Here is a 25,306-nt window from a genome sequence, read left to right on the forward strand (position 1 = left end):
CAATCCTTCAACTGAAATAGACCAAAAACAAAAACCTAAAATATATGGCACTAAGTTATTAATAGTCAAGAGGCAGATGATTTGCAAAACTGTAATAGGAGACTGGGCTGGTAGAAACTTATATGATACACTAGTAAATTTATGCTAAATTTTATCTCCAATAACTTGGAAGGTGAGTCAAGTACTGATTTCTTTGGGTTGACTACTACTTGATACATCAAATGAGCTATTTCCAGGAACAGATGAGCCCAGGTAATAACTGACTTGGTTGAAAATTGAAAGGAAAAGGAATAGAGGAGTAGAGAACTTTGGTGCTTTTAGCATAGGAGAAGATGATTTCTTTCCCATTCACCAGAGAAAAAACTAAGGAAAAAGCATATTGAGTACCAGAGATAGACTAAGACATCTTAGCTAAACAAAAAGACTCAGCCTATGTCCAAGATCTACCGACTCTATTGTTTAAAACAACCTCAAGTTAGCTGCTATTAAGTTGAGAGAGGCATGTGAAAAAGAAGCAAGTTAAATTAATAAATAAAACATACTTGAAAATTACATCAAAGATCTTTGGGTGTGGATTTTGTATGCAGCTTCTGACACGTGGAATTGGCTGATAGATTAAAAGACTACTATGATTTTTAGGAAATATTATTAGCAACAAATCATGAATCTGGTCTAAAAGAGCCTGTAACTATAAAATGATCTTTGTATCCCCAAAATAGATGAGCATTAAACAGGTATGAAAGCTGTTTATCCACCAATAACTACTTCAAAAACTGTCAGGATAATAAAAAGTTCAAAGAGAGTGTGGTCAAGGGGATGGTCGGTGGGATGCTCTGGATAAGATCATACCACTGAATGAGTGTCTGATGATCAATGGATAAGAGCATCCCACTGAATGAGTGTTCAGATCCACCAAGGTTCTTTACAATGCATGCCCATTATTGCTACAGAGGACTCATGGCTATGTGGTTCGCATTATTCTCTTTCTTAATGGGAGTTTTCTATTTTCTCAGCCATTGCATATTTTGTGTTAAGGGTAAAAGGCTTGGCTTTTAATGTGTAGGTCACCAGCTGACAAGAGCACATATACGAATCTGATGGAGAAACCTTTGTTTTGACAGATATGTGAGGATGAGCATGTATATTCTGTGGGTGAAGTGGAAGATGACTGCAGAGATTACCAAGTATCTACAAAAAAATGGGTTTTCTCTTCCTTGATAAAGAATTATTGCTGGAAAGTGATTAGTGAGCCAGGGACAACATTTGACAACATTCCACCTCTATTCGCAGCTGAGTGTGGTCATATAACTAGTTCTTACTACTGGTAGGTGAGAGCAAATAATGTGGTTCTTCAGATCTGAATCAGCTAAAAAGCATGTGTGCCTTCTACAAACTCTGAGCTGGACAAAGATAAGTACAAGGCTCTAAGAAATGACTGGCCCACTAAATGCAAATAGTCCAGGACCCCTGAATCACTGCATGGAGTATAACTCCTGTCACTCAGGAATACTAACACAAATTCTTTGGTAAATTTATTAGGACTTAAGTTTTCTCTTTATAAGGCATCAGAGAGGATTAGTCAACTATAAACTCTCCACATTAAAAGACATAAAAAATGAGTTAACACACAAGATACAATTTCAAAGTACATGTCAACAATAATGGTTAGAAATATTTAGACCAAATTTCTTTCAAAATGTATTTAAAAGTGACTTATAAGATACATAAAGAACTCCTATTATGGCTCAGTGGGTTAAGAATCCAACAGAGTCTCCATGAGGATGTGGCTAGATCCCTGGCTTCCCTAAGTGGGTTAAGGATCCAGGGTTGCCACAAGCTAGGGGTATAAGTAGCAGATGCACTTTGGATCTGGCATTGCTGTGGCTACAACAGAGACCTGAAACTGCAGCTCCCCTAGTCTGGGAAATTCCACATGCCATAAGTATGGCTGTAAAAAGAAAAGAAAAAAGAACAACAAAGATCCATAAAAAAATAGCATCCACATGAAAGAAAATGAAATTATGAAATAAAGCAGGAAGAAATGAAACAAAAACAGGAATAAAAAAAAAAAACCTCAAGATAAAGTAATCTGTTAACTAGGTGTAGCCAAAATGAAAATTCATAAGCTGAAAATTAGCTAAGACTGAAATTTAAAAAAAAATTCAGAGACGAAGAGGATAATATTGAAAGTCATCTCATAGGTATCCTAGAAATGGAGAACAGAAGAAAGTAACATGCATACACATACACACACAAACACTTTTTCAGATTACAAACACAAAATGTAAACCAAAGTTGAAAAAATAAATCCAATAACACTTACATAATAATGTAATTGAAAAACAAAATACAGAACCTATAGATAATCTCCCAAGTAATCACAATTAAGATTGTCAGAAGATCACTGTCAATAACAGAGTCTTATGAACAGGGACATAATATTTTCAGAATGTTGAAGAAAAATAACAGTACTCTATAAAATTGTATTCCATAAATTGAAAAGGGAGGGCAAAATAAAGATATTTTTAGACATTCATTAAATAAAGAGCTTAAAGACTGTAAAGACCTTGCCCAAAGGTCTACCAAAGCATATACTTCAACGGTTAGAAAACTGAACCTAGAAGAAAGAAGATAATGATACAAAAAAATAGCAAACATAAAATGTTAATATAACTTGCCATATCATAGTATTGACTTTGTAAAACTATTGATTTTATTTCTTTAAAGGGTAGAAGTAAAATTCTAGATGATGTTTACCAGAAAGAAAGTGATTTCAGGTTTTTTTGAAAGAAAAGAAAGATGCTAAATAATTTTATCCCCTCTTAAATGTATGTGTTTAGAAAATATTTTTAATTAAGCATAGCTCCTACAGGAATATAATTTATAGCTTTCAAGTTGACAGAGAATAAAACAGAGACTAAAACTGAAGTCAAAATTTGGTAAAAATAATTTACTACGAATGATCATTTCCAGATAGTGTAGGTTTTAAGCTGTTTAAAAGTGTGACAAAGAACAGACTATAATGTAATTATATAACTTTATTCTGTTTTGTTTAGATATAAAACCTTCTATTTTTAGACCCCTTCAAGCTTCTAGATTTCATATTCTTCTCAAGCCGGTTGGAAGTCCGGAACTGCCTCATGCAATGGAAGCAGCTCTATTTGGAATTGAAGGTTATATTGTAAGAGTTTATATTTAGTTTGTGAGAACCTTTAGAAAGTTAATATACTCTCTGGGCCAATAAGTCTGCCCCTTTTTTTTCTGATCCCAATCTCACCTTTCAGCTTTTCATCACATTCTCAAAACCTCTTATTTAATGCCAGCAAATCCCAGTGTTTCAAAATTTCTTTATGCTCTCTGCTTCCACAATCATCTCTGATAACATGATTAGATAGAAGATCATAAACACAGAGCATAAATGTTTCTGAACTGCAGCAGAAGACAGAGTCATGAAGCCTTAATAACATTCTTAAGGAGATAAAATCAATAGCTATGTCACCAAAGGCCCTGCAAATCCCATTCACCTCTGGGAACAATAATGCAATGGTCTGAGAATTGCCACCATCCCTTCCTCTGGAATTTTAAAGCAGTGCTTATGGAAAAATAAATAAATAAATGCATATTTTTAGGAAGAAAAAATGTTATAAAACATTTTCAATGTTTTGGAACTTTAATTTCCACAGCCCAAATGTTGTTTTTTTAAATTACAGCATGTGATACTTAAAGGTTTTAAAAAAAGATATCTTTGCAATAAATATAAAGATATATTTCCAGCAGTTCTAAAATACCAAACCCTAACTAATTTTGCTAAGTACATACCAGTACCTTAATAGGATTTATTCTAAACTGATATCCAACAGTTCATTAGAGATTCATGTCACTTCAGAACTCACAACTCAACAAAAACTGTTCAATTTTGCATGTTAATTGTTTCCAATTTTCTTCCATAGTGTTAAAATATTCTTAGTTATATGAAGCAAAGGACTATTTGATATAAATTAATGCTTTATTAATCAATGCTATTTTTAATTCAAATCTTCAAGTGGAATAAATTGAGACATTAAAAAATTAAATCTGTGACATCAATACGCTTAAGTATGACAGCTTTAATTACGAACCTATGAAATAAATTTAAAAGTTATGTAAAATAGAGATTGGAGCCAAGTATAAAATACTGCTTATAATGCTAAAGTGGAGTCACCTAAATTACTATGTTTACTTTTAACTTCAGCATATCTGCTTAATATAATGTTTATGTCTGTTAAAACCTGATTGAAAACAGCAAGAATAAAAGTGACTCTCTCATTTGCGCCTCTAGAATTTGGATCTAGATATACCTTAACAACATTAGAGAGGAAAAAAAAAACACAAGTTCTAACATTTAGTAGTATAACTCTATGATAAAATATGGTAACAAATTATTTAAGTACAAATAATTATACACCATTCATTTGATATAACAGAATGAGTAGATGTAGATTTATTTTATTTTAAACCAGCTTAATGCATTTTTCTTAGATAGGAGGCCAAGATTTCTCAAATTTATTTAAGTAAATTATGACCACTCCTAATTGCTCATTGTAATTTTTTCCTATTTATCACTTCTAACAGCAGAATTTCAGATAAATCTATATTTTTTCCATCATTCTTAGTAGCCTGAATTTCAGAATAGATATGCAGATACTAGTAGTGCTCTAGTATTGCTCATTTCAGATTCCACAAAATAAACACAGAGCAAAAAGGGCCTAATTGATGAGTAACTTAGGGCTCCTCTGCACTGTACTTGGAAGGCAGGAAAAGTTAAAGCACCAGGGTAAAGGCATGGATACTCGGAGTGAGGAAATGTAAGAGAAAGATAAAGGGAGGAGGTGAGGAAGGGGAGAAGGGGCAGAAGGAGGAGGGGAAAAAACACAAAGACCAGACAGAATTACCCAGGCTGGAATTAATTACCAAGTGGTCCCGGGGGGCAGGGAGGAACAAAACAAAACAAATCTTCTTATCAGTAACTTAGAATCCTGACTCATAAAATGATAGATACAAATAGTTTTCTAAAGCATTCTAGATCTAAATACCACAACCTTCCCTCAAGAAAACTTTCCTATTTCACAGGAATCAGAAGAAACACAGCACTCTGTTGATATACCAACAACTTCTACATTTAACTATTCAGTAAAACCTGGTTCTACTTATTCACATCAATACATTTCTTACCCTTCATTACACAAATGATTTTTAGATACACCTCTTTTATCTGACACCCCTGGTGAAATGGAAACGTAAATAATTAGTACAAATTATAGCACAGAGAACGAAGGCATATGTCAAGATATATGACATTTGTGCTATACTTAGAAGGATGAATGAAATTCCAACACAGAAAAGAAAGATGAAAGGGACACCAAGCAGCTAGATAAAATGTATAAGGAAAAAAAAAAAAGAGAAAGAGAGACATGAAAAATATGTGGATTATTCAAAAATAATACAAACAGAACAGGAAACAATTTGTCTAATTTAGAAAAGGCCAAATTGTGATCTTCAATGTCATGGTAACTACTTTTAATGAGAAAGAAAGAAAAAAAAATAATGATTTCCTAAAAGGAAATATATTACAATTGCCATCAGGATTTACACATAAGCAACTTGAGGGCCTCAACCATCTCAGATGAAGCATCAGACATTTAAGTAAAACCAGAAACTGATTTCAAAGTTAGGGAGCCATAGATTTAGAAGTGAAGCCTAGTTTTCCAATTCCTGGCATCCTCTACAATAAAATGATGAACACCTGTACTGTAATGACTCTTTATGCAATCAAATAAATTATAACAAAGATACCATAAACATGAATGAGTCTAACAGTAGCTCTAAATAAGCTAATAATTATCATTTGTCCAAAATCATTTTGCCCAACAACTCAAGAAATTTTAAAGCATGGAAATAACAAAATTTTACACAACAAATATATTAAGCAAAAAAAAAAATATATATATATAGAGTGAGAGAGAGAGAGCCATTAATGACTGTCACTACTTCTAATTCTATGATCAATGCCATAAAAATATATTATTTATTATTACTGACACCCAGATTCTAACATAAAATATGGTAAAACTACATGTTTAGTATATGTAATATATCTTATCCTTGGCTATTACTGTCTTCTAAATCTCATTGAAAAATTATTCACATATGTGAATATTTCTTTGGCGCATTTTCCAACATAAAATATTTTATAGAGCACTTTCAAAAAATCATTTGTAACTTATTTTTTGTTTTATCCAAAATCCTTTATAGGTGAATAACATTTTTAAATTAAATCTATACAGATAAACTTCAGTGAAACATGTAAGGGAAAGTTGGTTCATGCTTTATAAAAATATACAACAAACCTTTTATACAAACAATATTTTCAAATAACCTAACATAATATCATCAGAGACTCTGGTCAATTTCTTTCATGTTCAAGAACCCAAGTGTCATTGATAGAAAACCTTTAAAAATTCAAATATATTATCCATGACCCTTATATAAAAAAATACGTTTTTTTCTTATTTATTTTCACCCTTTTAATAGATAGTAATACAGCATCAACAAAGAAGTCAGTACATTCAATATAGTGCTATAGAAAAAAATCCTACACATAATTTATCATTGAGAGGAAGGTATCTCTACTATGTTATTATATTTAACAAGTAATAACTTTATTTCTTTATTTGTATTTTGATTATGAATCCTAAAACCAAATAAAATTGATATAAATTATCTTCATTAGGATATGTAAAATTTTTAAGTGTACATATTTATTAGATTAATAAGCCTTCATAAAATGATTCATATAAAAGAAAACTATTTCATCTTAAAATTTTAGACATTTCATTATCATGACAATTTAAAAGGTATGGTTTTAAACTTAATCAGCATTGCGTTGTGTTAATTCTTCCTAACAGTTTGATCTTGCACAAATACTGCTAAACAACAACAACAAAAAAACTAATGTGTTGTAAGAAATTCTATTTAATAGTAGAAAAGGATAAATTAACCTTCAGTACACTCTACTCAATCAGCAAATACCTAACACTCTTATAAACTAGATATTTTGAAACATATATATGATTCATATACATACACAGGAATCCCTCATATATTTAAATACAATTTCAGCTTATCTAGGTACTATTCAAACATTGCAACTCAAACTGAAAGAAAAAATTATTTTCAAACTATCTTTAAATGTCATATTATCTATAAACCAACAAAACATGAAAGTCAGGCAAATGCCCATTTTGAATCCCTTTTTTTTGTTGTTGCTGCTCTTTATGTTGCTTTCCTTTAAAAAAAACAATGGGTGAATAGAGCAATTCATACAGCAACTACTTTATTGAAATCAATATGGAAGTACACTGGTCATGGTATATAATTTATTTTATATTTTCATACACTATTCTGAGGAGAAAAAAAAAGGAGAAATTATCTCATAGCTAATATAAATTCATTTCCTCCTCAATTAATTCTGCCAGTTAGTAGCATTCAAAAATGTATTTTTTGAAAACAAATATACAACAAGCTTACTTTTTAAAACTATAATTTAAATGCATGATAAATTATTTAACTGCTTCTACCTTACCGTGGCAAGAGCCTTCAATTTCTTCATATCCTGTACTGCAGATACATCTTCCAAGAGGAACTAGCCAATCCCCATCAGCTCCACAATACAGTTTAGGAGTGTCCCGCTCTTCTGCACTCTTCACACAAGAGCCCCTTACTTCAACCAAGGAGGATGAATCAACTCTTGGGATTGTGTCTGGAAACATGGCCAGGTTACGAACAGTAAAAGGGCACTTTTTGTAGAAAACACGTACCGAAACTAGGGCAATGCATGCCCCAATGTCTTGAAAAGCCAGATAAAATCCTTTTCTTTCTATAGGCCCCACTTCACGAATTTCAGTGTTGAGTTTGAGGATGCGATCACCCAAATCCATCTGGGTAAAACTTTCGTCAGCAGCAATTGTGTCAATCTTTGTATACTGGCTTGGCTTGAATTTAATTCCATGAGACTCATCTGATTCCACATAGTACAGATTAAATGTTTCTTTGCAAGTCCCCAAGACCCATGGAATGCTGTTACAATCCCTCAGTGTGAACTTCATTTCCACATAAATTTTCTGAGCTGCGTCACGGGAGATCCAGTTTGTACGAAGCCAATTGTTTTGGTTTGGTTCCATTACATTGCATACCTGGTACGTATGAATGGGCCTATTGTGTTCATCCATTTCAGTGATGGCATCCCACTGCAAATAAAATAAGATAAAATGATTCTAAAACCACAGAGGTTAAAATATGTGATTATTTTAAAATTTTGTTTTAGTGAAAGAAAAATGAGTTAAAAGGATAGAAATTAAGTAAAGCAAATCAACAATTGTGCAGTATTTTAACCAGGTGCCTTTCCTTAAGAGTATGAGTTCTGAACATACCCGCTGATATGAATGATATGAATCTACTTTCTCTCATGTTAGTTGTTAGCAGCCACACCAAGGGATATTTTATTTAACCTCTAGCTTCCTCAACTATAAAATGGAGCTATAATAGCACCTGTTTTACAGAGTTGTTATAAGGCCTAAATAAGTTCATATTTATAAAGAAGGTTAAATAGTTTCTGGTGCTCTAATATAGCATACATTATGTGATCAAATAACCAGATCAATTACTTACGGTCTAATAACTAATGATTGATAACTACAATTACCATTTGTCTTTATATACAATTTGCCACAAATTGAGGTATGTTTATTGATATTCGATTAAATATTTACATGTATACTTTGACAGAGGATAGACACAGATAAAGCCTTAGATTTATTCAAGAAATATTTATGAGGCATTACTTTGGACACTAGGAATATAGGAGTGAACTAGCTGATTAAAAACTCCCTTCCTTCATATAACGTAGTGAAGAGAGACAATAAAAAATTGTAAATAAGTCAACTGAATAATAGAGCATAAAGTACTATGGGAAAAATAATTAGGGAGATGGGGACAGGTTTGCCATTTTAAATAGCTTGGCCAAAGAAGGCCTTACTGAGGTAGTCACATTTAAGTTATGTCTTCACAGTGAGATAGTAAAACTTGTGAAAAGGAAACAATAAGTACAAATCCCTGAGTTAGGAGTGTATATGTATGTTTTAGGAATAGCATGAATGGGCACTAGACGGAGAGGCAGAGAAGAGGCAAAAAAGCCTTTAGAATCAAGGAAACACTCTGGCTTTTACTCTGAGCTAGATCATTGGTTTATCTTCACTTCTGTGTGTTTACATACAAACATTCTGCCACTTACATGAATGGGAAAATCTTGTTTATCCTTTTTTTAATTATTTTTTTTTTGGCTTTTGTCTTTCTAGGGCCGCACCCGGGCATATGGAGCATCCCAGGATAGGGGTCGAATCAGAGTTGTAGCTGTAGCTGCTGGCCTGCTCCACAGCCACAGCAATGGCAAATACTTTGTCCTTAACCCACTGAGTGAGGCCAAGGATCAAACCCGAGTCCTCATGGATACTAGTTGGGTTTGTTAACTACTGAGCCATGACAGGAACTACTTAAAATTTTATTACAAATGTTTTAGTAACTTGAAATTAACTGGCATTATCATTACTTATACATTTAATTTCACATACTTCTATATTACAAATTTAGACTGTGTGTTTCATTTGTATAAAATTATAGTTATTATAATTTCCAATAAAACAGACACATTCTGATAATTTTACAGTCTTTTTGGGAAAACATCCTAGTCATCAGTTTCTCATTTCTATTAACGTATAGCGGAAACCATAAACTATTTTCTATAGTGAATAAGTGTTCTGTTTCTTGATATCAGACTTAAGTGATTTATAATAAGATTATTTAACTCATTCTGTTTGCAGTTTCTTCTTTTAGTTGGCTGTAGAGTTACTTGATCAAGACTGGTGAGATTTCAATTGGTTTATTTTCTAACAGAATGGCTACTTTCCTTGGTCTATTGGATTGTTATGACACTAAGTATTTTCAATTATCTATTTGAAATTCCCACAAAGAAAAAATTTATATTATCTATCAAGCACACCTAAATACAATTCTTTGCCTAAAGTTTCATTTAATTTGCTTGATTAAAATCCTAAAGATATTTTCCAGAAGAAACAATGAGTTTCTACGGAATTGTGGATATAATTTTACCAAACACAATCACTGCTTATCAGGGGTGAACCAATAATCTCACAGAGACACATGAAATTATTCATTTTACTGCCTTTCATCAATCATGTCATAGGTCTTATATAACTTACACTTAAATTTAGGGCAAACCAGAACTATTACACTTCTCTTAAAATGGTAAACTAATCATTTCAAATATAAATAATAAGATGCAGATTATAAAATCTGAGAACTGTCAAATTAAGCACATAAGATTCTAAGCATTTTACTCACTGGAGAGCCTCTAAGATACTTATTCGGTGATTATTCTTATTTAGATAAATTTCTAATCAAAATTGATTTTGGAGTTCCCATCATGGCTCAGTGGTTGGCGAATCCGACTAGGAATCATGAGGTTGCGGGTTCGATCCCTGGCCTTACTCAGAGGGTTAAGGATCCGCCGTTGCCGTGAGCTGTGGTGTAGGTCGCAGATGCGGCTCAGATCCTGTGTTGCTGTGGCTCTGGTGTAGGCTGGCAGCTACAGCTCCGATTGGACCCCTAGCCTGTGAACCTCCATGTGCTGTGGAGGCTGGCCTGAGAAAAGATAAAAATACCAAAAAAAAATTTGATTTTGCTTCTCAGGGAATGCATATATTATTATTGTCTGCACTGCATCTTCTACTCTTCCATGTAGGAGTGTAAAGCTGTACTCTCAATAAATGCTATTTGAGTAATTATTTTTTAACATCTTCAGATCTTATCTCTTCATATTAATAAAAAGTACTAGCCTTGCTCATCAAACAACTCAGTTTCCTAAAATACGGGACTACAGTGTGACAATTGCCTCTACGACAAAAAGAAATTCTGAGATCATTACATATCTTGATTTAAAAAGATGTTGGGTTTGGGGAAAAAATGTTTAGATGGAGAGAAAGGTCAAGAATGAGATGAACAGAAGTTCCTGTTGTAGCTGAGTGGATTAAGAACCCAACACAGTTTCCACAAGAATACAGATTTCATCTCTGGCCTTGCTCAGCAGGTTTAGAATCCAGTACTACCACAAGCTACAGTGTTGGCTGCAGAAGTGGCTTGGATCTGGCATTGCTGTGGCTATGGCACAGGTCTGCAGCAGTAGCTCTGATTCAACCCCTAGCCTGGGAACTTAGATATATCACAGGTGCGACTGTAAAAAGAAAAAAAAAAAAGGATAATATGACATTTATTCACTGAATCATGGCTAATCTGAAGCAACACATAAGGAAAAAAATATAGGCAAATATAGAGAAATGTGGTTCTTCTCAAAGCACTTCATAAGGATGTTTAACAAAATGGTATATCATTTTCTACATTAAATTTATGTTTGATAAAAGTGTTTCCTCTCTCTTTAATTAAAAAAAAAAGAGAATGAGATTCAGATACCAAAATCGCCAAAACAGATCAACTGCTAAATTTCATATTATCCAAGAATATTGAAAGTAAATTTAAATTAGATATCAAAAGTTGATATTATTAACTGAAACAAAAATAAATTCAAGATTGGTATAAGATCTAAAAGGCTAAGAAAATTACTAAAAAATTAACATCATTAGATATAGAAATGGTATTGTATTTAAATCATAATGTATCCTTAGGAAACATTATATTTACACAAACATGTTTATATAGTTACATAACCTTTGAGTTAAAATATCCAAGCATTAAAACAAATAGTGCTCTAAAAATGTGGGGCCCAAGGAAAGAATGGGAGTATGAGGGGTAACATAACAAATGCGTAAATATTTTTAAGTGATAAATCATTTTCAATATTCTTATTTTTCAAATAAGATTGAACTTTACTTATGATCTATTTGCCTACTTTACAAAGACACTGGGAGGCCACGCTTAAACTTAAAATTCTTGGACTCCTCAGAATTCCATGCCAGCAAGTGGTGGTCCATCCAGAGAGTGCTGCTAACCTTAGTCAACCCCATTTCTACTCCTGTTCTCTGATGCTAGCTAAATCCCAGATCATGAAGGGCATCACCCAAGCATAAATGGGCATCACAGGCTCATGTCCAAACTGAGTCCCTCCCATGTTACAAAAAGAAGCCAACTTTGGTCCTCTATTCAAAATACCAGTAGCACAGTACACCCCCTGGAGGATGGACCCAGACAGGAAGCCTTGAAGTTCTTGAAAGAAGACTTGAAGTCATCCGAGCAAGAAATTCTGGGGTCTTACCTACAGTGAGGTATAGAAGAAAAGCACAGGATCTAAGTAGCAGCATATTTCCTTCTCCTTCAAGGTCACTGCTTCACAAAGAGGGGTGTAGCTAGAGAAGTGAATGTGCAAGGCCATGAAAGCTCTACCAACTGCCCCAGGTCTAAAGATGGTAAATATTAAAAAAAAATACTAATAATACCAACTTAGAATGTAGGATACTGTAATTACTCTTTAATGTCAAAGAGAGTTAAATATTCTAAAAACCCTTTATGTTCTCCATTATTGCACACTTAATGTAAATATATAACTCAAAACTCTTTTGCCTCATAATGTACTCCATGGATCCTGCATATCATGTATTAATAGGCAATAAACAGTATTTAGCAAATTTATAGTATGTATTAAGTTCTACAAGAGAAATGAAGAAAGAATATACAAGGCTCACTTGCTCTTACTGGACTTATTATAATGGATTAAGATAATAAATTATGAAAACATAATTGTGCAGAATTGAATATAAGAAACAAATGGTATATATAATAAACAGAGTAAGTGTCCAAAGGAAAGCAACACTTGTGAACTGGACAGCTTTGGTCAAGAAAGAGAAATTTGACATTAACCTTAAAGAATAGTAAGATTCAATAAGGTAGAAGGAGAAGAGTATATATAAATTAGCATATGACACTAATCTATGTGCATATATGTTTTGGCAATCTAGTCCTGTACTACATATATTTAGTGGGTAAATGTTTTTGCCCCTATTTAAAATAAAAACAAACACAAACATATCTTCTAACTGTGAAATATTTAGATGTATATAAACTCAGTAATTGTAGAAATTACAGGATAAAACTATGTATCATACCTATCATTAATGTTGCCATTAAGTCATCTGTTTGCTGACTTGCTTTTAAATAATAAGCATGGAACCCAAAATACTCCAAAGTCTTAATCTCAACTGTTTTTTGAAATTTTTATATAGGACTTAAAATACCAATATACAAAACAATTTACCAATATACAATGTAAAAAGAGCTCACAAAAGGAAAAATTAAATCATATATGCTTTTGCAGAGTGGAGTATCTTGCAAACTCTGTTTACATGGCCTAAATGAGTACAATATAGAGCTGCTTCTGTCTCTTGGTCATTTTATAAGGACTTTCCTAGGATCATGGGGTGCAGAGATGAAAAGTTTTGTTAACTTGGTGTATCTGCTCAATGAGAGGTTTTGGTTAAGCAAGATTCACTTGTACATCAAAGGGTTATTTTTTTCACAAAGTTCAAGGGCAGCTTGGATATAATGATTCCTGAGGGCAACTATTTGTACACTCAATTTATACTGTCAAAACTTTTTCACAAATGTTAACTCATTTGGTCCTCATTAATCTAATAAAGTGAGACAAATATTTTCAAGATAACATTACTGATAAGGAACTTCATACCTGGTATTTCCATGGTCCAAAAACCAGAACCAGGCCTTCTAACTTTATTTTCTGTATTTTATGATGTTTTACTGGTGATGTGTTGGCCTGGGGGAGACTGCCCCTCTTAGGGCTAGCCAATTCTATGAGAAAGCAAAAGGCTTCGGCCTAGAGCATATCTTTCAATGCAAATCAACTAAATCTGAGTCTACTACTTCCTTATCTAACTCTCACATACCAAGCCAGTATTTCTTCTGCCCTAAATCATCCCAAGACCAGATAGCAAGGCAAGTAGAGCCTCTCACTATAGTCCAAAGTTTGCAGCAATTATTAAAACCAGACAATGCTAAACTATCTATTTAGCCTTGCATTCCATTTCCTATAGGAACTCCAGTAAAGGCTCTGAATCAGGATTTTCCTTGACTCCTGTCTTCTGTCATTTGACCAAAACTTGCTGCTTCCCCTGTGGCTTTGTGTGCCATCTATGGCCTCCTTCCTAGAACCTATGAGTATAAAAGACTTCTCCCTTCCAAGTGATAGGGATGGAGTAGGCACAGGTAGTTATAGAAGTCCCAATAAAGGACCATATTTAAAGAGGGAAACTTGGGGGACATTGGGACATCACTGTAAATTAATAAATTGCTCAGGAAAGCCATATGCTCAGGCAGGCTTGCTTCATTAGTGGAGCCTTGATAATTGCCTCAGGTCATTGGGTGGAGGATGGGATTAAGCCTGCATTCAGATTCAGACCAAGGGCAAGAGTTTGAGGACCACCCTTCTGTGGATTTGAATATACACCTTACTGGATACTAAGGAGGAGCTACTACTCACAGAAAGGAAGAGGCAGGCCCTTCCAACCTCCACTTCCCTTGGATGATAAAACTGTAGCCATTGGATTCTCCCAGCAGAACTTCCTTGCCTGCCCACTTGCATCTCTCACAAGCCTTCTATTCTAATAAATCTGTTTCTGGCCTATCACTTTTTCTCTCGCTGAATTCCTTTTGTGCAGAGACATAAAGAACCTGAACCTCAGTAAGTCCAGACATCGGGTGAGTGAAAACATAGGTTCAAGTCCCAATCTGGGTTTAGGCTGGGTTTGATTCCCAGCACATGGATTCAAGTCTCAATTTGTGTTCTGGCTAAATTCAGGCCATTAATGCTGTCAATTTCACAAGGGTAATTGTTATTTCCTCCTGTGGCCACGAAGACATTCCCATACCATTATCTAACATTTATATTCTTAGAACAGCCATATGGTTCTGAGACATTCTCCTTGGCATCCCTTCAGAAGACAACAGATTCTTGCTTAATCACAAGCTTTCAATGAGAAAGACACTCCAAGTGGCTAAGTTTTTTTCTATTTGTCACATGTAATTCACATATCCTCTCCTTGATCCAGAGAAAAGGACTCATAAAATGACTATTAGAAGAAGCTCTCTGTTCTACCTATCCATCCATAAAAGGAGACAGTTTGCAGGATATTCTAGCCTGAAGAAGCATGTATTAAAGTAACTAAACAAGGAGGCTATTAGACTGAAGTAGCTTGAAAGCCTTGGCAGCCTATGCAAACAAATCCAAACCTAAGCTATAATAAATTCCTATAAAAGCTCCAAGGTCAGGAAAGCAAAACATAAAAAAAAAAAAAAAAAAAGCCAACTAGCCTTTCCCAAATGAGATACTCACTTCAGCTATAGCCAGTCAAATAATCTCCTTGCTTTGCTTTCCTGTCTGCTGTATAAAAACTTTTCTTCTTGTTGGGCTTCAAGGCCCCTTCAAGGAAACCGAACTCAAAGTCTCTGACCAAGACAAGAATTACCAGACCCTTATCATTGCCCCACCATTCTCACTGTAATGCCCCTCCCTCCACCTTGAGCAACCTGGCCTACTCCTTCCTAATCCTTACTAGGAAAGGTATGTGGCCCACTATTCACCCTGCCTCTATTGGGGCAATATATGCAATGTGCAGGTGCAATGACAAGAGACTTGCCAGGGGACTTCCCCATGAACCATCCCCTATGCAAATGGGGTATCCTGCCCAAGACCAACCAGAAAATGGAAATATGCCCCATGCAGATAAGCATACACTTGAGACCAGTCAACACTAGCCCTCATTCACATGCAGTGGGCTTGCCTGGGAAGAAAAATTAGGTCTTCCCCATCTGCAGCATGGGGATATAAAGGGAAACCCAACTATAAAGTGGGGCCAGTCCCCCTACTGGTAGGGCAGCCTGTCCTCTCTCTGAGAGTGTACTTTCACTTTAACAAACTTGTTGTAACACTTTCACAGACAGAGCTGTAACGCTTTTGAACTGCAACACTTTTGCTTTAAAGAGCTTGCTTCTGCTAACAAGTCTGCTGCTTCATTTTTTTGCTGCATGCGAAGAACCCCAAAGACAACACAGCTGTAATATGCCAGCTCCTGTTGGCAAACTGACCCTAACAACTTTTGGTTTAATGCTGTCTGATTCAAATAAACATCAGCTCAAATAAATGCTTAGAAATTTTAATATGGGAGTTCTTTTTGGGGCTCAGTGTTTTTTTTTGTTTGTTCGTTTTGTTTTTTGTCTTTTTGCCATTTCTTGGGCTGCTCTCGCGGCATATGGAGGTTCCCAGGCTAGGCATCAAATCAGAGCTGTAGCCGCCAACCTACACCAGAGCCATAGCAATGCAGGATCCGAGCAGCGTCTTCAACCTACACCACAGCTCACAGCAATGCCGGATTCTTAACCCACTGAGCAAGGCCAGGGATCGAACCCACAACCTCATGGTTCCTAGTTGGATTCGTTAACCACCAAGCCACAATGGGAACTCTGGGGCTCAATGGTTAACGAACCTGACTAGGATCCATGAAGATTGGGTTCGATCCTTGGCCTGGATCAAGCGTTGCTGTGAGCTGTGGTGTAGGTCATAGACAAGGCTCGGATCCCACATTGCTATGGTTATGGCATAGGCCCATGGCTACAGCTCCAATTTGACCCCTAGCCTGGGAACCTCCATATCCCGCAAGAGCGGCCCTAAAAGAGCAAAAGAAAAAAAAAGCAATTTTAATACGTATCAATTTACCTTTTAATACATATAGGTGTTAAATTTTGCTTTACTGGGCTTTTTGTTATATAACAGAAATTGTTTTATGTACTGGTAATTTAAGTCTTACATGAAAATATAAAAAATTAAACAATGAGAGCTGGAGGAATTGGAATATTTTGAGTTCAGTTTCTATTTTATAAAAGAAAGCTGCTGACCAACTTAAGAGTAGATGAACAACAGGTTTTACTATTTCATCATAAACTTCTATAATTACTAGTTTTATGTACATATTTATGTAAATATTTCATATTATTTTGAAGGGAGAGCAAATTATACGCGTGCTTGTCTTAAATAAAGGCAGGACTTTTACCCACTGGAAAACACTTGCTATAAGGCTACAGTTGCCAAAAGTTTGTACATGTAGCTTAGTGTTATACAACACTTAAGACTATTTCTCCACCTATGGATCTCTTGGGCAGTCCCATTTAAAATGAATCTTTGTTAGAAGTGATAGGAACTGTAAAGAGCTCTGAAGAGTACTTAACCCATTTATGCCTGAGGGTTCTCTAAAAACTGATTGCTACCTACTCAGAATGAGTTTTGTTTCCATAGCAAGCTAAATAAACTAGGTCAAAAGATGGATTCCTTTTGGGCATAGACAGTTAGAACAAGGAAATTAATTCCTAAAGCAAATGGCAATCATTGTGAGATCAGATTGCTTTCTTTTCTCAGAGAACAAAATAAGGCAACAAATAGCTTTTCTAGGCAAGAATATTCAGATACTTTGCTGGTAAAGTGACCTAAACATCCAACATTCTAACATGAATCTCTCAAATTTCCCCTCTTAAAATCTTTAGAATTCAGCAGGAGTATAATAATTATTTCAAAAATAAACCTTGAAAAATTAAGATAAAAGCAGTTATTCTATTTCTCAGCATAGAAAGGGCTATTGAAAAAATTACATTTTTAAATAGCAGTGATAAGTCCTGATATCTTACTCAAAGGCCCTAGCTCAAGAAAATCTGTAACAAAGGAAAAGAGTGATTACCCTCATACCAACATGCTTTACTCTATATCTCAAGACAGAAAAGAGAGGGGGAAAAAAATCGCATCCTGGATACCACACGGCCCCAAATAGCTACAGGGCTGGTCTGATTTAAGGAAAAAAAAAAAATCAGTAAAAACCAATGTTAAATATGCTGAAAGTAGAGACTAGGAAAAAAAGCATTCTAATAACAGTGAAGAAAGAGACAGTCATAGAAAAATTTTTTGGTTTTACATTTACCTGTGCTTACTAAATGAATAAGTGTGTGTGTGTGTGTGTGTGTGTGTACCTATATATATATGCATTATATATCTATATTTAGAATTATACTTACATATTTAGAATTATTTAGTGTATATATTACATGTAATATATATTTAGAACCATGTTTCTCTCCTCCCTCTTCTGTCTTTTTAAAAAAATCACATGCACTTTAATATTTAAATTAGTAGGTCTTAAATTTATTTCTGCCTCCATCTATAACAAATCCCAGCTATAAGCTAAAAGGGAGATAAATATGTGTTTAAAATTTTTTTTCTTGACTCATTTCTTAAAAATATACTTATGATAAATATGTAAAGGGAAAATATGAAAAGGAAATAGAATATAACAAATGATCATTCCAATGATATTGAATCCAAAAAACTAAACTACTTAAAATTAGCTAGCATTTTGTTGATAGATGGCTAATTAACACAAAAAATAAAATAGCCTAGAGAGCTCCCATCGTGGCTCAGTGGTAACAAACCTAACTAGTATCCATGAGGATGTGGGTTCAATCCCTGGCTTTGCTCAGTGCGTTAAGGATCTGGTGTTGCTGTGGGCTGTGGTGTAGGTCACAGATGTGGCTCAGATCTAGCATTGGTATGGTTGTGACATAGGCATGCAGTTACAGCCGTGATTCGACACCTGGTCCGGGAACTTCCATGTGCCATGGATATGGACTAAAAAGACAAAATATAAATAAATAAAATAGCCTATCATTATTCAGATATTTTCCAAAAGTATAAGATAAAGATAGATTTAAATGAAATTACAAAAAACAACAAAATCATAATAAAACTGTAATTCCTAGTTTGGTTCCCTGATATAATTTGTTACCAAGGGTTTTGTAGTATGTGGCTATAACTAATTATTCCTCAGGATTAAACTAAATTTAAGTGAGAAAGGAGGAAAATCTTCAACATCATTCTAAGAATGACAAATAGAATAGATGAATATGAAAAGTCTTCCTATTGTAAAATGGAAGGAAAATCTTCAACATCATTCTAAGAATGACAAATAGAATAGATGAATATGAAAAGTCTTCCTTTTGTAAAATGGCATGTATCCGATTTGTTCTGAACATTCTACCTCTTATTTTGCATGATTCAAATAAACTTAAGTGGTTGAAGGTACATAGGCATGTAACCTGTAGTGGCTTAATTTTTAAATCATAAGCATCAAATATTCTCCATCAAAGAAAGGTTTGTTAAAGGGGCCTTCTTATTCTAATGTGGTATTTTCTTCAGATCCACTTAAATATTCACTTTGAGTCAATATACTGACATAAACTTTGAAAATTAGTGCCCTGAATTCTGCTGTTAGGCATGTAGTTAATAACATAAATCTCTTTTTGCAGCAGAAAAGTGAAGGCTCTGCATTTAAATGATAACTAGTTTTGGAGAATAAAACAAGAAGCAAAATGCATCATGTGCAGATATATTTCTATTTCACTTTGGGCAAACATAAAACTTTTTTATTAGCACTACAAAGATATTTAATGAAAAAAAAAGAAATCAATGGCATATCTGGAAGACAACTACTGAGACTAAGTAAGTTTTATAAATAAATTTTTTACTTTTGGTGCATTTGTCCTATTAATAGGACCAAAATATTACAGAAAGGATTATTTCCATTAAGAAGGAATGATTCGTCCCATTAAAAATGTCACATATTCGTGATGATCAAAAGTTCTTAAATAGAGTACATCTTCTGAATGTCTGTAAGCCTTAACTGACTAAAAATTAAGATTTTCACTTAACCAGTATGATGCTGCAAACAACATCTTTGAATAGGATTTCTACAATAAAGATACAGAAAATATTCATCTTAATTGTTCTGCCTTATGTTCAACAATACACAAATACCATGCTAGTGTGAACTGAAGTTTGGCACTTGCCATCGGCCTCTACACGGAGTAAAACACGAGCCACTGCATTTTCTGCCAACCCACAGCACTCCCTGAGTGGAACTCAGGGTGGAGACCAGAAGTGAGACACTCTGTGCCCTGGGAAAACTAGAAGAACTGGCCTTCAGATAGTTAGATATTTTCAGGAGAATATTTTATGAGCCCAATTCTTGCATCTCCTTATATCTAGAAAAACACTAAAATCCATCAATGATGACTAATGTCTGTGACTAGCAGTAAGCTTCACAAAACCAGCAGAAAACTTTTGTAAAATGTGGGCATGGCTGCATGTACCTCCTCCTTTATGACTACTATCCTGATATTCCCCCTTTCCTCTTTGGGGCAGTATTTCAGATAGTTCTGAAACACTGCCTCCTGGGCTGTAGTTAGTGGGCAAAACAAAAGATATCATGGTCACCTGAGAACAGCCACTCCCAAGGGTGAGCACTGGGGGAACTCAGGAAAGCACATCAAAAGAGTGATTACAGTAAGCCCAGACCTTTAAGTGTTCACATAGAAATGGTTTTCTGTAAATCTTCTGTAAATCTGGTTATCTGTAAATCTTTTTTTCGAACTACCTCCCCATTGTGGCAAAAACTCACATATCCTGGCTTCCCCCCTCGCCTCCTCAGAGTGATTTCTCTGGGCTACCTGAGATGCTGTCTCCTGGGTTTAAGTCCTAATTTCACCCCAAACAAAACTTTCAACTTTCAGGTTGTATGTTTTTAGTTGACATTAGTTACCACAGGACTTCACAAATATATAAAACATGTGAAAATATTCACACAAATCATATTCAATACCATTCTTCTATGATAGAGATAATACATTATCTTGGTTTTATGGATGAGAAAATATACCTAAAGGAGGGAACTGACTTACTTGATTTTTTTAAAGAAAACAAGAATCATCACAAGTTTCTATGGAGTCTTATTGGTCTATATGGAGGTTATGACCTAGAATACATTTAAGGATACAGTATGTCTATGAAGGCAAGGACTTTGTTCCCTCCACCACCAGGGAACTACAATACCAAGATCATAGTAGACTCTTAGTATTTGGTGAACACAGAAATGAGTTTTGGAAGGCTTCAATTCTAACTAAAACAATTCTCAATGCTTCCACTCATGAGAGACTATTATTTCCAGGATTCTCAATATCACACATTATTGAGAGGTATTTAAACTCTGAACTCCCTCCTAAAATGATCATATTTTAGAGCTTTAATAATAATTTAACTGAACACAGAAATATCAGATGAATTAAATGAAGCCTGCAAACATCAGATGACTTAGCCAGCATTAAGCTAATGCACAAGACTTTTAGTATGAAGACAGATTTAGAAATGAGAGGTGCTCTGCCTGTGTGTGTATGTGTATGTATTTTCAAGATGGAGGGAGGACAATGGTATCAAGAATATGTGTCTACATCAGAAGATATAACTGAATAGGTGAAATAATACTCAAGCTGCTTAGAAGGTATCCTTTAATAGAATTTTAAAATAAAAAGGACTATTTATTGATCTGGTCAGATCACCTATGTTTGCTCAAATTATTAATAAAATCTACAACCTTGATTCTGATTAACTATATTTTGCAATATTTAATTATATTATAAATTTGCAATGCTTATAAATATTAAGGCATGAAGTTAATGAATATTCAAAATATACATGTTAATGCAAATTGGGAGAAGAAATCCCTAGGAGGGTGATGTTCTGTACACATTGCAGAAGAAAACAGTTATTGAATGAGAAAGTGTTTAAGCATATCAAATGCTGCTGAAAGGTATGGTAAAATAAAGACAGTCCAATATTTACTGGATTTGTTCACAGAGAAGTTATGGTAGCTAGGCCAAAAAAAAAAAAAAAAAGGTCTGGTAGACTGCTAATGTGGGCAGAAGCAAAATATTTATGTGGAAATCTGGAAAAGAGTGCTTTTTTATTAATGTGTAAAATAAGTTTGTAGAGATTCTTTCAAGGTTAGAAAATGATTCCATACAAACGTCTTATGTTCATGTTTTGGCCACTAATGTTGTTTAACTCTTCACAAAGATATCTATTTTGACCTGCTTTTTCAAAATATCTTAGACCTTCACAATTCAACTTAAATTATAATTACAGTTCCATAGGAATGGGTCCCGGTAAGTCAGAGCTTTCAATGCTTGCTTGACATCAGATTCCTATATGTGAAAAGAATGGATGTATATATCTGACTCACTTTGCTGTACATCTTAAACTAATATAATGTTTTAAGTCAACTATATTCCAGTAAAAATTTTTAAAAAAGAATCCTACATATAAAACTATACCTAATGATCACCAATCACTCCAGTGGTTTCAAACTGAGATTTGCCTACATTAATCGATTTAAAGGTACAAATTACATATGGCATAAATGAATGTCTGACTTGAACAAAATTATGATAGGTTATTCTTATTTTGTGTGACATATTTGTATTTAATGATTCTTAAACACAGCATGTAAGTGCATACAGAGTGGAAAAAATGTAAAAGCAAAGGTACTATTCTTTTCAAATAATGCTGTGACACTGATTTCCAATTATTAAAAATTTATTTTAGAATATCAAATCAGTAGCAGTTAGAAGGAAGGTTCACACTTGCTAAGTTGGGAATTTTCCCCTACACCTCATTTTTTATCTCACAAATTATTAATTACCTAGAATATAGTTTAGATGTATTCTTCCTGTAAGTCTGTTTAAAGAACTACATGGTTTAAACAAGATCTGACACAATCACCACTTTGCAATAAGCCAGGCAGTGTAATATATTTACTCTTTTATTTCAAACAACTTTAGAAAAAGTTTCATTAATCTTTTCTTGGGAGAAAATAAAAGCAAAGTAATATTTGAAGCTAACTAAATAACAATGCTTAACAACCATTAACCTTGCAAATTTCATGGAAAAAACTATTCCTGGATATTACATATTATATTTCACAGAATAATAAACTAAAATTGCTGTTATTATAGTAATAAAAAACCTTATGATGCATCACACAGTTTTAAGGTCATGTTGGGAACATAAATTTTTCAGCTCTAAAATATATTATATGGAACCTATGAACTTAGATACTTTTGTACTTAGGAGCTTTGTAACAGACACAAATAACTGGATAGATATTAAATGTCATGTATACTTCTGATTAATCCAACATTCTTATAGATAGAAGAATAGGAGGTGTTATAAATAAATAGTACAAAATACTTTTATATGAATATTCTCTCCAAATGCATGGAATATATACATATCTTACTCTCTGTGTGTACGTTTGGTTATATTACATTTTCCTATGAAAGTTTACAATTCAAAATTCCAATAAATAAAATACTGGACATTTCCAAAGTAGCTAAAAATTAAAAGGATGTGGAATTAAGTGCTACATATACTTAAAAGAGATATGGTTCCTTCCCAAAGTTAAAAAGCTTACATTCAAAGGAGCATCATCGCTTACATATACTTAAAGGATCTTATATATACTAAAACTAGTTAATATTTAGAGCAATAATTTAAGCAAAATGCAACATTTGATAAGTTAATAGAAAAAAAAATCAATGACCATAAATGTCTGAGAAAGTAGAAATACAGTAAAGTAGAATACAGAAAAAATTCCAGCAAAAAGTCTGAAGAGGTGTGAAAAGACAAAATTGTTAAAAAGCATATAAATAGGATGTATAAAATACTTTATGACAGAAGACAAAATATACATATAAGTTATCAATTGTTAAATATCTACTTTTAAAAGATAAGGACTCCAAGATTTTACAATAAACAAAATCCACTGCAATGCACATATTAGCTGTTCCTCGCTCCTAGTTCCAACTTTTCTTCAAACACTTCAAATTCATCTCTTTAACTATTCAGAGTGTTCAGCCCCACTCCATCTCCTGTTTCCAAGCTTGAATACAAAAAGCTATCAGTGCTTGGCAAAACAAAGGATCTTCCAATAATTAAAACACAGACACATACCCACACACAAAAGAACAATTGTTATACAACTGCATTTTGCTAATAGGAGTAATGACTAAAACAAAATAATTCAAAAAAGTTAAAGACTCAAAGGACTTCAAAGAAAAAATATTAGCATCTGATGGATACTAATCATGAAAAATTTGGCAATATATTTAAGAATTATAAGAGGGTATTTAAGCCACAAACAAAGTAATTCCATTTTAAAATGTTATCATAGGTTTTAAATAATTATGAAGTAGTGAAAGGACATGATGTCATCCAGTAATTAAAATTCAGTTTGAAAAGAACATGTAATGGCTTAGAAAATATATACATAGCATATTAAGTGAAAAGAACTATAAAACAATGAGTTAACTATACTTCCCATTTTGAAAAATACAGACATATATTTTGTTATCTAATAATTATATATGCAATTTATTATATATTATATAACCCATGTGTTATGAGTTACATAATGACAATGATAATCTTCACAGAGAGAGTATAGACATACACACAGAGCTGAGGAAAGAATTCCTAAAAAGGGGAGTTCCCGTCGTGGCTCAGTGGTTAACGAACCCGACTAGGAACCATGGGGTTGCGTGTTCGGTCCCTGCCCTTGCTCAGTGGGTTAACGATCCGGCGTTGCCGTGAGCTGTGGTGTAGGTCGCAGACGCGGCTCGGATCCCGCGTTGCTGTGGCTCTGGCGTAGGCCGGTGGCTACAGCTCCAATTCAACCCCTAGCCTGGGAACCTCCATGTGCCTCAGAAGCGGCCCAAAGAAATAGCAAAAAGACAAAAAAAAAAAAAAGAATTCCTAAAAAGCTGAAATAACAGTGGTCATTTCTCAAAGAAGGAATCATCAGTATATTTTACTTTCTTCTTCATGATTGTTAGTTTTTAAATTTTCCATAATTTGATGCTTACACATAATATATTGGAATGGAATATAAATTCCATGTGTTAGCATAAAGTTATTACTAAAAATACAGTTTCCAAGCACAAAAACTGTTCTTTCCTAATTAATTCTAGGACATTTATAAGGTTCTGATGATAAAATGTAATGATCTTATTTACTATAAAAAATCAGTAAACTGGTCTACTATAAAAAGTAACAGCCACAACAAAAACATTACTCAAACTAACTTGGGAGCAGAAATGAGGACTTAAATTAAGGTACAGTTAAATCTTATCTGAGCCATTATTAAACTACTATCTCTCAGCTTCAGAGGTATCCTCCTATGCTCTGTTTTGTGGTGCTAGGATAGGACTATGTGAACCACATTTTTACTTTGCTAGTTGGCACCCT

The 25,306-nt window shown here is 33.9% G+C and overlaps 1 protein-coding gene across 1 annotated transcript in view; it reads right to left on the reverse strand.

Annotated features, from left to right (window-relative positions):
• Positions 1-8,625, reverse strand: part of LOC125111271 (ephrin type-A receptor 6) — a 656,452-nt gene extending 647,827 nt beyond the window's left edge. The window contains exons 1-2 of the mRNA XM_047753191.1: positions 8,587-8,625; positions 7,622-8,285 (exon numbers count right to left, since the gene is read on the reverse strand). Coding sequence (XP_047609147.1) covers positions 7,622-8,285; positions 8,587-8,625 — 703 coding nt within the window. The remainder of the gene's footprint in view (positions 1-7,621; positions 8,286-8,586) is intronic.
• Positions 8,626-25,306: the final 16,681 nt, after the last annotated feature.

The sequence above is a fragment of the Phacochoerus africanus genome, chromosome 1, assembly GCF_016906955.1.
Source record: "Phacochoerus africanus isolate WHEZ1 chromosome 1, ROS_Pafr_v1, whole genome shotgun sequence".
NCBI lineage: Eukaryota > Metazoa > Chordata > Mammalia > Artiodactyla > Suidae > Phacochoerus > Phacochoerus africanus.